The following is a 15,851-nucleotide window of genomic DNA, read 5'->3' as shown; positions in this document are numbered from 1 at the left end:
CCCTTTGGTTTTATTCCTAAATGTAGGAAGCAAACATCCAGCGCCGCCCAAATAATTTTGGCGGTTGTCACGAGAAATTAGGACTGCTGGGCAAATTTTAGGGTTCTTGGGCATATGGTCTTGGCGGGATCGCGATGATGAATGAGGCATCCGGATTCCGCGGCCTACTGCGCGCTTCTCAGGCAGAAGATCAAAGCCGGCGCCATCGCCGACGGCAGGAGGATCCACGATCATCTCAGGGCGGCGGGATCGGACGGGGAGACGTTCCCGGGCAATCTCCTCGTGCAGCTCTACGGCAAATGCGGCTGCCTGGGCGATGCACAGCGGGCATTCCACCGGATCTTCCGCAAGAACGTCTTCTCCTGGACGGCGCTGCTGGTGGCGCACAACAGGAATGGATTGTTCGCGGAGGCGAGGGATTTGCTGGCCAGGATGCCGTGCCACAACGCGGTGGCGTGGACGGCGGTAGTCGGGGGATTTGCCCAGCTAGGGTTTATGCGCCAGGCAAAGATGCTCTTCGATTCCATCCCGGAGCTCAGCGCCATCCCTTGCAATGTGATGATCAATGCCTACGGGCAGAATGGATTCGTCCAGGAGGCCAAGAGGATGTTCGATGACACGCTCGAGAGGGATGTGGTCTCCTGGAATTCTCTCATGGCGGCATATGCCCAGAACGGGCATTGCAAAGACGCTGTTCATCTCTTCACTATCATGGATCTCGAGGGAGTCGAGATTGACGAGATCTCGTTTCTCACTGTCATTGACGCTTGCACAAACCTTGGAGAGTTCCATCTGGCCAAGGGGATTCACTCTTCCATCGAGGATTCAGCTCTAAGCTCCAGGCTCGACTCCATGGCTTTCACATCGATCGTCAACATGTATGGAAAGTGTGGACGAGTCGAGGACGCGCGGAGAGTTTTCGAGGGGATCCCCCTTCTCGAGCACGACGTTGTCTCGTGGACGGCGGTCATCACAGTCTACTCTCAGAACGGCGAGGCCAAGAGGGCGATCGAGCTTTTTCGAATAATGGGAGTGGAAGGAGTGGAGCCGAATCGCGTCACCTTTGTCACCGTCTTGGATTCGTGCGCGGAGCTCGAGGAGCTTGCAACTGGCCGGATCATCCACGCAGAAGTTATCAACTCCAAACTTCCGGTGGATATCATCATGGGAACAGCTCTCGTCAAGCTCTATGGAACTTTTGGTTGCTGGGACGAGGCAAGTCAAGTTTTTGAGAAGCTGTCGCGGGAAGACGAAGAAGGGGACGTGATCCTCTGGAACGCCATGATCTCGGCCTACGCTCTCAATGGATTCAACACCGAGGCACTGGAGCTTTTTTGGAAGTTAAGTCACAGTGGCATGAAGCCCGACAAGGCCTCGTTCGTTGCAGCTCTGGACGCGTGCTCAAACTCGCTAGCATTGAAACAAGGCAAGCTTCTTCACTCGGGCATTCTCGAGCACGGCTACGAGTCGGACCTCGTCGTGGGGACGGCGCTCGTCAACATGTATGGGAAATGCGGAAGCTTGGACTCGGCTCTCGAGTTTTTCCAGGGGATGAAGAAGAGAAACTTCATCACCTGGAACGCCATGATGGGAAGCTTTGCCGAGAACGGTCACGGGATGAGAGCTTGCGGAGTTTACAGGGAGATGGAACAGGCGGGTGTTCTATCCGACCAAGTTACGTTTCTGAGCGTTTTGTTCGCGAGTAGTCACGCGGGATTGGTGACCGATGCCTTGGAGTTTTTCCACTCGCTTCAGGACGATTATGGACTGCGTCCCGGCTTGGAGCATTACAGATGTATCGTAGATCTTCTGGGACGGCTCGGGCAGCTCGAGGACTCAGAGGAAGTGCTGAGCTATATGCCGTTTGAGCCGGATGCTGCTGCCTGGATGGCATTACTGGGGTCGTGTAAGATTCATGGAGACGTAGGACGAGGAGGAAGAGTCGCTCGACTGATTCTTCGTTTGGATCCTTGCAACTTGGCCGCCTGTCGCCTCTGGTCGTCCACTCCTACCTCGTCATCCGATGACTGGCTGGCTGATGAATCGTAGTTCCACCTGCAGGTAAAATCTTTCAGGCATATGTTCTCTACACTTTACGTGACGTATCGAGCTTTTTCTGATCTCATAACTTTCAGGTTTCAATAACTTTCAAACCGGTACAGTGGCTAATCATCTCCAGGTAATTTTTTATGTCACAGTTTCTCTTGTTTTTCCAGGTGAATGTTCTCGACACTTTTCTTATGCTTCCACGAAGAAGCATCACAGGTTTGTCTCGTGCAATGCTTTATATGTTTTTCTCGTCGATAAGTCGTCCTGTTTTTCTAAAGCTGACGCGGAGTCTGAGTTGTTTTCTCGCTAAGATCGAAGGTACTATTCTATCTCAATTGCTGCATCATACGGGGATTCTTCTAGGCCGTGGACGTAACCTCCATCAGTGCGATTTCACGGATCCCTCCCGTGTCTCACCGATGAAGTTCGTAACGACAGCGGCATTTTCTAAGGTCTTCCGTATCCAATCTCGCGATGATTTGATAATGTTGGATGAAATACGGGCCACCGTGACTGTATGCTGGAATCGTTGGTATCACAAACAAGCTTTTGTTCCGATTCTACTTCGAGAAAAACAAATTGAAATTGCCGGTTAGTCACAGATAGGTAGACGTGGACGGCTAAGATCCATGACCACCGACGGCAGAGTTTAGGGTTTGCGCTTGATCGCTGCGGTTGGGGGAATGAAGAAGGTGCGTCCGGATCTCTACATTGGCACCCTCCAAGACGCCCTCGCTTTCTTGTCTGGTGCGAAATGGGGAGTTACCCATATCTTGTCCGTGGCCCCGCTCTGCTTCGCCGACGGCATGTATGTGTCTCAATTTTGCAGCTCAGCACTTTCGGCTCAACAGAAGCAGGCGCTGGGGCGAGTTGCATGCGAGCTGTCTGCCAAGTGTCCATGCGCTGACCCAGATTTGAAGCCAATCCAGAAGATCATTCCCTTGGAGGACAGCAGGGATCAGAACTTGCTGGATTATTTGGAGGACTGCATAACTTTCATCGAAGAGGGCGTGCAGAAGGGTATAGTGCTGGTCCATTGCATTGGTGGCTTCTCTCGCAGGTACGTAACAGAGTCTAATCTTCATTCAAATGTTTGTTAAATGTGCAGTGCGGCTGTGGTCACCGCATACCTTATGTGGAAGGAGAAGCTGTCAGTTGAGGGTACGTATCCTTGCGTGCTCCAAAGTTTAAGCTTGAGTTATTCTTTCTTTGATGCAGATGCATTGGGGACCTTGAAACAAGCTAGCGAGACAGCCAGCCCAAATGATGGATTCATGCGCCAGGTAATTTTCCTTTCCAACATCAAGGGTCCTAACCCCCAGCCACCTCGCAGCTACAGGCTTTTCAACTCTCCACCACTGGTCAAACGGAAACTGGCCGGAAAGAGGCTATCAAGTGCGGGAAAAAGATCAAGCAGCGGACTGTGGTGAAACCAAAACAACCTGTTGAGCCTGCCACTACAATGTACCGCTGCAAACTGTGCTCCAGGATGGTATCCTTCCAGGAGACTGTGTCGACTTCTTTCTTCCAAGTGAACTGTAACCTTTGTTCTCAACTAGCCACTAGTTTGAAGCCATAAGCTGCTCCATTTTCTTTTGGTGGAGTGATAGAGAAAGAGATAGTGAAAGTTAGCTCGTCGAATTCACGTACCATCCTCTCCTCTTGGAGCAGATCCCGAGCATCCTTTGCAGCTGAAATCTGCAAGCTTCAGATTTACTAAATGTGAATTAGGCAACAAAAACCTATCTCTAAGTGCTCAGGATCCATTAGCAACAACGGTTAGTTTGCTTGATAGTAGTATTATTCTTACTTATTAATTCACTAGATTAAATAGAAGTTGTGAGGGCCAAGTGTACGGTTACGATGCTATATATTAATATTAGCGTAATGGAATTTTGGTAGCCGTCAGATTGGTTTCATTCCAGACCACTCGCTCTAAACTAGGGTTTTTGGGTTAATTGATATGCACATTTCTGTATTCCCTTTCTATATTCCATGCACTCACATTGGTGGAGATGAGGAGCACCTTTGATTGTCCCTTGGGAGTGTTTGGATTTGGGATTTCAGTTTAGATCTAGCTTTTGCATTGTCTAGATCTAGCTTTTTCCATTTTCCATTTCCTTTCTTTTGTTCTTTCCTTTCAAGATTTTGGTTTAGATCTAGTTTTTTGCATTGTCTCGATCTACTATTTCCTTCTAGCTTTTTGTCGTTTCTCTTCTTTTGCTCTTTCTTTTTCATTCGTCTCCATAGCAAATCAGTAATCTCCTCCTTTGATTCTGGAGCAGCAATTGGTACAATTGCTTGATGCTATGCACTTGCAATTGAACAACCAAACTCAATTGATGGCGGCGTTCATGGCACATGGTACAACTCTTCCTGCTCTTGGTACCAATCCTCGCGTTCGGCCAGAGTTCTTTCGTAGGAATCCTGGGGATGATGTGTACCATTAGTTCGATCACTTTACGGTGATTGCCACATATTATTCTTGGGATGATGCTCGACGTTTGTGTGAGTTTCCCACGTGTCTCCAAGGGACAGCGTTGCAGTGGTACAACGGTTTGGGAGCAACCACTCGCGAGGATTAGAGTGTTCTTCCAGATGTTTTCAAATGTGCCTTCGAACATGCTAATGACTGTGATGATGCTTTCCAACAATTGCATCGTCTTTGCCAAGGGCCATCTGAGTCGGTGATGCAATTTGGTGTTCGTTTCCGAAGTCTTTTGCTTCGTGCGAAGTCAAATATGTCGGAGCGGATCAAGCTAGGAATGTTGTGGCCAGCACTTCGTCAAGATCTTGTTGGACTTGTGCATGCACTTGCTCCTGCCACCCTTGACGATGCTCTTCGCTTGGCACAATGTTATGAGACGTTGCTTCTTCCACTTCTCGCTGCACATCCTTCAGCTCCACTTCCTGTGGGCGATGGTCCTATTCCAATGGAGGTTGATGCTACTGCTGCTCAAGTCCAAGGTCAAGGGTGAGGATGTGGTCGTGGCCGTGATGTTCGCTGTTGGGCATGTGATGAAGTTGGTCATACTTATCAGCATTGTCAGGGTTTTCCGGATTGGCGACCTCTATTTCCTAGGTGGAGACCTTGGCGTCAGCAACGTCCTGTTGGTGCTGCTGCAATGGAAGGTTTGGACACCGAGATGCATCCGGGAAATGAAGAGTTGCACTAGTAACGGAGGGACCTTGCACGAATAAGTCAGTGACCCCTCCATCTTTCTGTAAGCAACCAAAGGGAACGACTTGAGAGACGATCCATGGGGTTCAAATATAGAGGGAAAGGGCCCATGAATAAAAGTGCACCCCCTTTTCCAATTGGTTAAGGGTCTTATGATATTTGGGGTTAAGCGTCCTTGGGTTAGAATAGTACTGGGTTGGGTGACCTTCCGGGAAGTCCAAACTCAGGAACTTACATTTGGTATCAGAGGGGTCTCGGGTCCGACTCTGTTGGTTGGCTAGAGGAATTGCACCACATGTTGATTGACATCTGGCTGGTCCAATTTGCTCCTGTTGGGCTCGACCTGAGGGGTAGGGTGTCAAGAGAGCAAGGCTCTCGAGAGAGCTGCGGCTCTCAGCTTTCGTTCATGCCCTTGCTCCTGCTGGGCTCGACCTGAGGGGTAGGGTGTCAAGAGAGCAAGGCTCTCGAGAGAGCTGCGGCTCTCAGCTTTCATTCATGAGGGCATGAACTTGCAGGGAAGCATGGTGGATTGTAAGCAACCAAAGGGAACAACTTGAGAGATGATCTATGGGGTTCAAATATAGAGGGAAAGGGCCCATGAATAAAAGTGCACCCTCTTTTCCAATTGGTTAAGGGTCTTGGGATACTTAGGGTTAAGTGTCCTTGGGTTTGAATAGTATTGGGTTGGGTGACCTTCCGGGAAGTCCAAACTCAGGAGCTTACATTTGGTATCAGAGGGGTCTCGGGTCCGACTCTATTGGTTGGCTAGGGGAATTGCACCACATGTTGATTGACATCTGGCTGGTCCAGTTTGCTCCTGCTGGGCTCAACCTGAGGGGTAGGGTGTCAAGAGAGCAAGGCTCTCGGGAGAGCTGCGGCTCTCAGCTTTCATTCACGAGGGCATGAACTTGTAGGGAAGCATGGTGGATTGTAAGCAACCAAAGGGAGAGCTGCGGCTCTCAGCTTCCGTTCATGAGGGCATGAACTTGCAGGGAAGCATGGTGGATTGTAAGCAACCAAAGGGAACAACTTGAGAGACAATCCATGGGGTTCAAATATAGAGGGAAAGGGCCCATGAATAGAAGTGCACCCCTTTTTCCAATTGGTTAATGGTCTTGGGATACTTAGGGTTAAGTGTCCTTGGGTTTGAATAGTACTGGGTTGGGTGACCTCTCGGGAAGTCCAAATTCAGGAGCTTACATTTTCTTTTGGGAGTATCATCAAGGGGTTCACTCGGCACTAGTTCATCCAATGTTTATTTTCCAAGCTCGTCTTTATAACAAGAGGTCTCCTATTATTCTCTCCGTGTTGGTTGATACAGGTTCGAGTTTATCTTCTATTGCTCGACCTGTTGCAACACGTTGTCGTCTACACTTGCATCGTGCAGCGGAACCCTTTATGGCAACTGCCGTACACATGCATGTGCACGGGATGAGGCAGACTTGGTTGTGTGTGTGGGCGATCTCAAGCTTGAGTTGCAGTCGTTGCGGGTGGTGCCGAGTTAAACTTTTGACCTCATTTTTGGTATAGATTGGTTGCAGCGCAATCATGCCAAGTGTGACTTTAAGGCTTCTCCCCCTTATCTCATACTTCCTTATATTTCATCCCTTCCTCTCATTTTTTCGTCCCTTTACTTCTACCTCTGCTTCCATTACTTTTGTTTCCCCACTATTTCCTCTTGTGTTTCCATCTTGTTCTGCTCTTCCCTTTTCCAATTTCTCTGACAATATTTATGTTGTAGCAGTTGACCAGCTCATGAAGGAGTATTCTGATCTCTTTGACTTTGACCTATCGTCTAGAGCCAAGATTGCCACGCGTCATCCGATTTCTACTGGGGATGCTCATCCAATCAAGGTTCCTATTCGTCATCGGTCACCAAAGGAGATCAAGATTTTACGTGCAAATGTCAAGGAGATATTGGAGAAGGGTGTTATTCGAAAGTCACGGAGTCCTTGGGCATGTGAACCTCATCTTGTGACGAAGCCTGATGGGAGTATTCGTTTCTGCATCGACTATCATCCGTTAAACGACGTAACAATCCCAAATGTGTACCCTCTTCCTCACACTGCTGATCTCTTAGATCGTCTGGGGCAAAGTCGTTGGTTCACCAAGCTCGATCTTGCTTCTGGGTACTGGCAAGTACCGATGGCCGAAGAAGATATTCCTAAGACTGCTTTTCGTACACCATTTAGTTTGTATGAGTTCTTGGTGATGCCATTTGGTTTGAACAATGCTCCAGCAACTTTTCAACGGATGATGGATGAGGTTCTTTGCGATATGCCGGAGGTGACTGCTGACTTCATTGATGATGTCTTGATCCACTCGGAGGGGATGTGGGAGGAGCACGTTCGTGATGTTTGTAAAGTGTTGGATCGACTATGCGACGTTGGTTTAAAGCTGAAGCGGTCGAAGTGCGTGTTTGGATCCAAGGACAACTTATCTTGGGTACCGTATTTTTCGTGAGGGTTTGCAAGTTGATCCTGACAAACTTGTGGCTGTTCTAAAGTTCCCTACTCCGAAGTGTGTGAATGACGTGCAGTGCTTCTTGGGCAAGGCGCAGTATTTCGGGCGTTTTGTGGATCATCTTTCTAATCACACTACACTATTGCGAGCGTTGCTGAAGTCATCAACGTCGTTTTTCATTTGGTCTCCGGATTGTGAGTGGGTGTTTGGGGATCTCAAAGAGTTATTGACAACTCCTTCGGTTTTGGCATATCCTAACTACACTTGACCTTTTATTTTGCGCGTGGATGCTTCTGACATTGGTTTTGGAGGTGTGTTAATGCAAGAGAGCTCGAGTGTGCCTGGTCAGCGCCATCCCATTGCATATATAAACCGTACATTACAACCAGTGGAGATGAACTACTCCACGATAGAGAAGGAGTGTTTAGCAGCAGTCTGGGGTTTTGAGAAACTTCATGCATATCTACATGGTTCTCGGACGTTACTTGAAGGTGACCATGCTGCTGTTACTTCGTTATTGAAGTGGAAGAACCTGTTGGTCGTACTGCTTGGTGGGCTTTGAAGCTTTAGATATATAATTTTGATGTTGTTCACCGCCTAGGGAGTTCTATGGCTGATGCTGATGCCCTTTCTCGAGCTCCTCTTCCCTCTTCACTCTCTTCTCATGTTTCTGATGAGCCTATTGTTTCAGTATTTGTGGATTTTCTAGACGAGGATTTTGTGCCCTCGGCGGTTGCTATACTTCATGTTCAGTGTCCACAAGGTGCAGAGCAAGATCTAACTTTGCTTGATGAGGTTCATGAGGCTCAAAAGATTGAGCCATGGATTCAAAGGCTTCAAGATAGGTTTGAGAATCCTGCATTTCTTGCTGATGACTTGCCTTTCCAGCATTTACATTCTCAATATCGTCTTGAAGATGGCCTTCTTTATTTTGTGGGGACAAATCCTAATGATCATTTACGGCTGGTGGTGCCTTCTATCTTTAGTCCATGGTTTCTCCATGCCTACCATGATTCTCCTGTTCTAGGTGGGCATATGGGACATCGTCATGTAATTGAGAAGCTATGCAAGTCTTTCTATTGGCCAGAGAGGCGACGTGATATTATCCGGTATGTGCGTAGTTGCGTTTGGTGCCAAGCTCGTAATACTCCCCCTCGGGCTGCGAAAGGACGGTTGGAGTCAATTGCAGTTTCCCGTCCATTTGAGTTGGTGGTGTTTGATCTTATGGGACCTTTTCCACGGTCGACTGCTGGGAATGAGTATGTTATTATTGCTTCTGACTATTTGACTCGTTAGGTGGAAGTTGGTGTTCTTGCTAGCACCTCTACAACTGTTGTTGGATACTTCCTCCTCAATCGAGTGGTGTTCCAGCATTCTTGTCCAGAGCGGATTCTTTCAAATAATGGTCCCACATTTATGGCTGAGGCATTTCATGTTTTGACGTCTCAGTTGGGGATTCGCCACACTTTCACGAGTGCTTATCATCCACAATCAGACGGTCTGGTGGAACAGCTCATTCGGACGTTCAAGGGGATGATTGCAAAGTATGTAAACTTTCAGCATTCGGATTGGGATGGTTATTTGCCGTCTCTTCGGTATGCATATGTCACTGGGGTGCAGAGTTCTGTTGGTGCTTCACCATATAAACTCCTATATGGTCATGATCCAATATTACCAACGGAGCTGGGTTTACCTTCGCGATTGCCACGAGCTGCGGATGCTAGGTCATGGGATTAATATTTGACAAACATTCTTCCACTTGTCCGAGCGGAGTCTATTGAACATTTAGGCAACAACGGCAGCACTACAACTCCTATAACGAAAACAACTCCTACAACGGGGACAGCAACGGCGCTACAACTCCCATCATCGTCCACCTGCGGAGTACAAAGTGGATGATTTGGTGTTAGTCCGTTTTCCCCATCTTACAGTATGTGGTTTATCTAAGGGGCTCCTTGCACAGTGGAAAGGACCGTATCGAGTGTTGTGGCAAGTTGGACCACAAGTTTATAAGGTTCAGCATGATGTCCAGTAGGCCGATCCTCCAAAGATTGTGCATGTGCAGTGGTTGAAACACTTCATACAAAGGGATCAAGAGCGGTTAATACTATCTACAGATCCGCCAATGCCTCCTCCTAATGTTCCTTTAGATCCCAGCCCGTCTACAAGAGAACCCTGATAGTCTTCCATTATTTCGAGAGGTGGGGATGATGTGAGGGCCAAGTGTACAGCTACGATGCCGTATACTAATATTAGTGTAGTGGGATTTTGGTAGCCGTCGGATTGGTTTCAATCCAGACCACTCGCTCCTGTATATAAGCTAGGGTTTTTGAGCTAATTGATATGCACATTTCTGTATTCCCTTTCCATATTCCATGCACTCAAAAAGTTTATATTATAAATATGTTTATAATTTATAAACAGAAAATTAATTATAGAAAGTGTTTAGGAAAGTTTATAAACTAAGATATGTTTATAAATCATAAATACAAGATTAATCTAAATGAATAACAACTGTTAAATGGTGAAATATCTTAGAATATCCAAGCATAATTTAGATATATCCACTACTACCCACTTTTGTTTAACCAAACTAAAAAGTGATTGGAATAATTTTTAAAAAAACTCTTTATAAAATAGTAGTGTAAGTGCATGGAATATGGAAAAGGAATACAGAAATGTGCATATCCATTAGCCCAAAATACCCTAGCTTATATACAGGAGCGAGTGGTCCGGATTGAAACCAATCCGACGGCTACCAAAATCCACTACGCTAATATTAGTATACGGCATCGTAGCCGTACACTTGGCCCTCACATCATCCCCTCCTCTCGGAATAATGGAAGGCCGTCAGGGTTCTCTTGTAGATGGGCCGGGATCTGGAGGAACGTCAGGAGGAGGCATCGGCGGATCTGTAGACGGTATTAACTGCTCCTGATCCCTTTGTATGAAGCGTTTTAACCGCTGCACATGCACAATCTCTGGAGGATCGGCCTGCTGAACGTCATGCCGAACCTCATAAACTTGCGGTCCAACTTGCCGCAACACCCGATACGGTCCTTTCCACTGCGCAAGGAGCCCCTTAGACAAACCACGTACCGTAAGATGGGGAAAACGGACTAACACCAAATCATCCACTTTGTACTCCGCAGCTGGACGATGATGGGAGTTGTAGTGCCGTTGTTGTCCCACTTGTATGCGGCCTAAGTGTTCGGCAGACTCTGCTCGGACAAGTGGAAGAATGCTTGTCAAATACTGATCCCATGACCTAGCATCAGGAGCTCGTGGCAATCGCGAAGGTAAACCCAGCTCTGTTGGTAATATTGGATCATGACCATATAGAAGTTTATATGGTGAAGCACCAACAGAACTTTGCACCCCTGTGACATAGGCATACCGAAGAGATGGCAAATAACCATCCCAATCCGAATGCTAAAAGTTCACATACTTCGCAATCATCCCTTTGAATGTCCGAACAAGCCGTTCCACCAGACCGTCTGATTGTGGATGATAAGCACTCGTAAAAGTGTGGCGTATCCCCAACCGAGATGTCAAAACATAAAATACCTCAGCCATAAATGCAGGACCATTATCCGAAAGAATCCGCTCTGGACAAGAATGCTGGAACACCACTCGATTGAGGAGGAAGTATCCAACAGCAGTTGCAGAGGCGCTAGCGAGAGCACCAACTTCCACCCAACGAGTCAAGTAGTTAGAAGCAATAATAACATACTCATTGTCAGCAGTTGATCGTGGAAAAGGTCCCATAAGATCAAACGCCACCAACTCAAACAGACGGGAAACTGCAATTGACTCCAACCGTCCTTCCGCAGCACAAGGGGGAGTATTACGAGCTTGGCACCAAACGCAGCTACGCACATACCGGATAATATCACGTCGCATCTCCGGCCAATAGAAAGACCTGCGCAGCTTCTCGGTGACACGACAGTGTCCCATATGCCCACCTAGAACAGGAGAATCATGGTAGGCATGGAGAAACCGCGGAATAAACACCGAAGGCACCACCAACCGTAAATGATCATCAGGATCCGTCCCCACAAAATAAAGAAGGCCATCTTCAAGGCGATATTGAGAATGTAAATGCCGGAAAGGCAAGTCATCAACAAGTGATGCAAGATTCTCAAACCCATCTCGAAGCCTTCGAATCCACGGCTCAATCTTTTGAGCCTCGCGAACCTCATCAAGAGAAGGTAGATCTTGCTCTGCGCCCTGTGGACACTGAACATCAAGGACAGCAACCGCTGACGGCACAGAATCCTCATCTAGAAAATCCACAGACGCTGGAACAACAGGTTCGTCAGAAACATGAGAAGTGAGTGGAGAAGGAAGAGGAGCTCGAGAAAGGGCATCAGCATCAGCCATAGAACTCCCTGGGCGATGAACAACATCGAAATCATATATCTGAAGCTTCAAAGCCCATCGAGCCGTACGCCCAACCAGGTTCTTCCGCTTCAATAATGAAGTAACAGCAGCATGGTCACCTTCAAGTAATGTCCGAGAACCATGTAGATATGCATGAAGTTTCTCGAAACCCCAGACTGCTGCTAAACACTCCTTCTCCGTCGTGGAGTAGTTCATCTCCGCTGGTTGTAATGTACGGCTTATGTATGCAATGGGATGGCGCTGACCAGGCACACTCGAGCTCTCTTGCATCAACACACCTCCAAGACCAATGTCAGAAGCATCCACGCGCAAAATAAAAGGTCGAGTGTAGTCAGGATATGCCAAAACCGGAGGAGTCGTCAATAGCTCTTTGAGATCCACGAACGCCCGCTCACAATCCGAAGACCAGATGAAAGATGACGTTGATGACTTCAGCAACGCTCGCAATGGTGTAGTGCGATCGGAAAGATGATCCACAAAACGACCGAGATACTGCACCTTACCCAAAAAGCGCTGTACATCATTCACACATTTCGGAGTAGGGAACTTTAGAACAGCCACAAGTTTGTCAGGATCAACTTGCAAACCCTCACGAGAAATACGGTACCCAAGATAAGTTGTGTCCTTGGACCCAAACACGCACTTCGACCGTTTCAGCTTTAAACCAACGTCGCGTAGCCGATCCAACACTTTACAAACATCACGAACATGCTCCTCCCACGGCCCCTCCGAGTGGATCAAGACATCATCAATGAAGTCAGCCGTCACCTCCGGCATATTGCAAAGAACCTCATCCATCATCCGCTGAAAAGTTGCTGGAGCATTGTTCAAACCAAACGGCATCACCAAAAACTCGTACAAACCAAATGGTGTACGAAAAGCAGTCTTAGGAATATCGTCTTCAGCCATCGGTACTTGCCAATACCCAGAAGCAAGATCTAGCTTGGTGAACCAACGACTTCACCCCAGACGATCCAAGAGATCAGCAGTGTGAGGAAGAGGGTACACGTCCGGGATCGTCACTTCATTTAACGGACGATAGTCGATGCAGAAACGAATACTCCCATCAGGCTTCGTCACAAGATGAGGTTCACATGCCCAAGGACTCCGCGACTTCCGAATAACACCCTTCTCTAACATCTCTTTGACGTTTGCACGTAAAATCTTGATCTCCTTGGGTGACCGACGACGAACAGGAACCTTGATTGGACGAGCATCCCCGGTTGGAATGGGATGACGTGTGGCAATCTTGGCCCCAGACGATAGGTCAAATTCAAAGAGATCAGAATACTCCTTCATGAGCTGGTCAACAGCTGCAACACAAAGATCATCGGAGGGATCGGAAAAGGGAAGAGCAGAACAAGATGGAAACACAAGAGGAAATAATGGGGAAACAAAAGTAATGGAAGCAGAGGTAGAAGTAGAGGGACGAAAAGGTACGGAAGTGAGAGGAATGGATGAAACATAAGGAAGTATGAGACAAGGGGGAAAAACCTCAAAGTCACACTTGGCATGATTGTGCTGCAACCAATCCATACCAAGAATGAGGTCAAAAGCTTGACTCGGCACCACCCGCAACGACTGCAACTCAAGCTCGAGATCGCCCACACGCACAACCAGGTCCGCCTCATCTCGTGCACATGCATGTGTACGGCCGTTGCCATAAAGAATGAAAACTGGATCCGCCGCACGACGCAAGTGTAGACGACAACGTGTGGCAACAGGTCGAGCAATAGAAGATAAACTCGAGCCTGTATCAACCAACACGGAGAGAAGAATAGGAGACCTCTTGTTATAAAAACGAGCTTGGAAAGTAAACACTGGATGAACCGGTGCCGAGTGAACCCCTTGATGATACTCCCGAAAGAAAGATGGAGGGGTCACTAACTTATTCGTGCAAGGTCCCTCCATTACTCGCGCGACTCCTCGTTTCCCGAATGCACCTCGGTATCCAAACCTTCCACTGCAGCAGCACCAACGGGACGTTGCTGACGCTAAGGTCTCCACCCAGGAAATGGAGGTCGCCAATCCGGAAAGCGCCGACAACGCCGATAAGTATGACCAACTTCATCACACGCCCAGCAACGAATGTCATGGCCACGACCACGTCCTCGCCCTTGTCCTTGGACTCGAGTAGCAGCAGCATCAACCTCCATGGGAACAGGACCATCACTCATAGGAAGTGGAGCTGAAGGACGTGTAGCAAGAAGTGGAAGAGGCGACGTCTCATAACGTTGTGCCAAGCGAAGAGCATCGTCAAGAGTGGCAGGAGCAAGTGCATGCACAAGTCCGACAAGATCCTGACGAAGTGCTGGCCACAGCATTCCTAGCTTGATCTGCTCCGACATATTTGGCTCCGCACGAAGCAAAAGACTTCGGAAACGAACGCCAAATTGCATCACCAACTCAGATGGCCCTTGGCGAAGACGATGCAATTGTTGGAAGGCATCATCACAATCGTCGGCGTGTCCGAAGGCGCGTTTGAAGACGTCCGGAAGAACACTCCAATCGCCACGAGTAGCTACGCTCAATCCATTGTACCACTGCAATGCCATCCCTTGAAGACATGTGGGGAACTCACGCAAACGTCGAGCATCATCCCAAGAATGATATGTGGCAATCACCGTGAAGTGATCGAACCAATGGTACACATCATCCCCAGGATTCCCACGAAAGAACTCCGGCCGAACGCGAGGATTGGCACCAAAAGCAGGAGGAGTTGTACCATGTGCCGTGAACGCCGCCATCAACTGAGTTTGGTTGTTCAATTGCAAGCGCATAGCATCAAGCAATTGAACCAACTGCTGCTCTAGAGTCAAAGGAGGAGATTGCGGATCGGCCATGAAAATGAATGAGAAAGAAAGAGCAAAAGAAGAGAAATGACAAAAAGCTGGAAAGAAATGGTAGATCTAGACAATGCAAAAAGCTAAATCTAAACCAAAATCCTGAAAGGAAAGAACAAAAGAAAGGAAATGGAAAAAGCTAGATCTAGACAATGCAAAAGCTAGATCTAAACTGAAATCCCAAATCCAAGCACTCCCCAGGGACAATCAAAGGTGCCCCTCTCCTCCACCAATGTGAGTGTATGGAATATGGAAAAGGAATACAGAAATGTGCATATCCATTAGCCCAAAAAACCCTAGCTTATATACAGGAGCGAGTGGTCCGGATTGAAACCAATCCGACGGCTACCAAAATCCACTACGCTAATATTAGTATATGGCATTGTAGCTGTACACTTGGCCCTCACAGTAGTATAAAGAATATACTAGGATATTCTAATAATATCTTTAAAAATTCATGTAATTGTATAATAGTTTTCTGTGAGGTTATTAAATTATTTTACTATAATATTAGTAGTTTTATTATTTTATTAATATAACTGATTATTTGGAATTTTATAATTTAAAAAATGTTTATAATTTATAAACACATTGGCACATTGGTATATACTAGGAAGTTCTTTGGAAAGTTAATAAATTTTTAATATGCTATAAATTATAAATACAAGATTAATCTAAATAAATAACAACCATTTAAAAGTTGAATCAAACTCATCTAGATTGTAACAATATTAAAATAATTAAGAATATAAACTCATAACCAAACTTAATCTTGTGAATTTTATTTCATGAAACAATATTTAATACTTAAATTGTATTATTATTAATATATATTAAAATATAATGTAAGAAAATTAATTTTTTTATATAACTGAACTTCGTTTTCATTTCTAAAGCTTCATGCTTCTTTA

The 15,851-nt window shown here is 46.9% G+C and overlaps 2 protein-coding genes across 3 annotated transcripts; both read left to right on the top strand.

Moving 5' to 3' along the window:
- The first annotated feature begins 41 nt into the window (after nt 1-41).
- On the top strand, nt 42-2,610 carry LOC9638404 (pentatricopeptide repeat-containing protein DOT4, chloroplastic). 2 transcript variants are annotated; one of them, XM_024681845.1, is made up of 5 exons: nt 42-2,061; nt 2,136-2,156; nt 2,217-2,265; nt 2,328-2,367; nt 2,413-2,610. In XM_024681845.1, the coding sequence occupies exon 1, from the start codon at nt 142-144 to the stop codon at nt 2,047-2,049; it is 1,908 nt and encodes a 635-aa protein (XP_024537613.1). In that variant the 5' UTR covers nt 42-141; the 3' UTR covers nt 2,050-2,061; nt 2,136-2,156; nt 2,217-2,265; nt 2,328-2,367; nt 2,413-2,610. The 2 variants fall into 2 exon arrangements, with proteins under 2 accessions (XP_024537613.1, XP_024537612.1); XM_024681844.1 differs by having other exon boundaries at nt 2,136-2,265.
- Nucleotides 2,611-2,692: 82 nt separating this feature from the next.
- LOC112348745 (dual specificity protein phosphatase 22-B-like) lies at nt 2,693-3,801 on the top strand. The gene is made up of 4 exons (XM_024681846.1): nt 2,693-3,109; nt 3,158-3,210; nt 3,268-3,332; nt 3,383-3,801. The coding sequence occupies exons 1-4, from the start codon at nt 2,733-2,735 to the stop codon at nt 3,626-3,628; spliced, it is 741 nt and encodes a 246-aa protein (XP_024537614.1). The 5' UTR covers nt 2,693-2,732; the 3' UTR covers nt 3,629-3,801.
- Nucleotides 3,802-15,851: the final 12,050 nt, after the last annotated feature.

This window comes from Selaginella moellendorffii, unplaced genomic scaffold, assembly GCF_000143415.4.
Source record: "Selaginella moellendorffii unplaced genomic scaffold, v1.0 SELMOscaffold_32, whole genome shotgun sequence".
NCBI classification, from domain to species: Eukaryota; Viridiplantae; Streptophyta; class Lycopodiopsida; order Selaginellales; family Selaginellaceae; genus Selaginella; species Selaginella moellendorffii.
The sequence above is the reverse complement of the archived record's forward strand: the minus strand, read 5'-3'. Positions and strand labels throughout refer to the sequence as shown.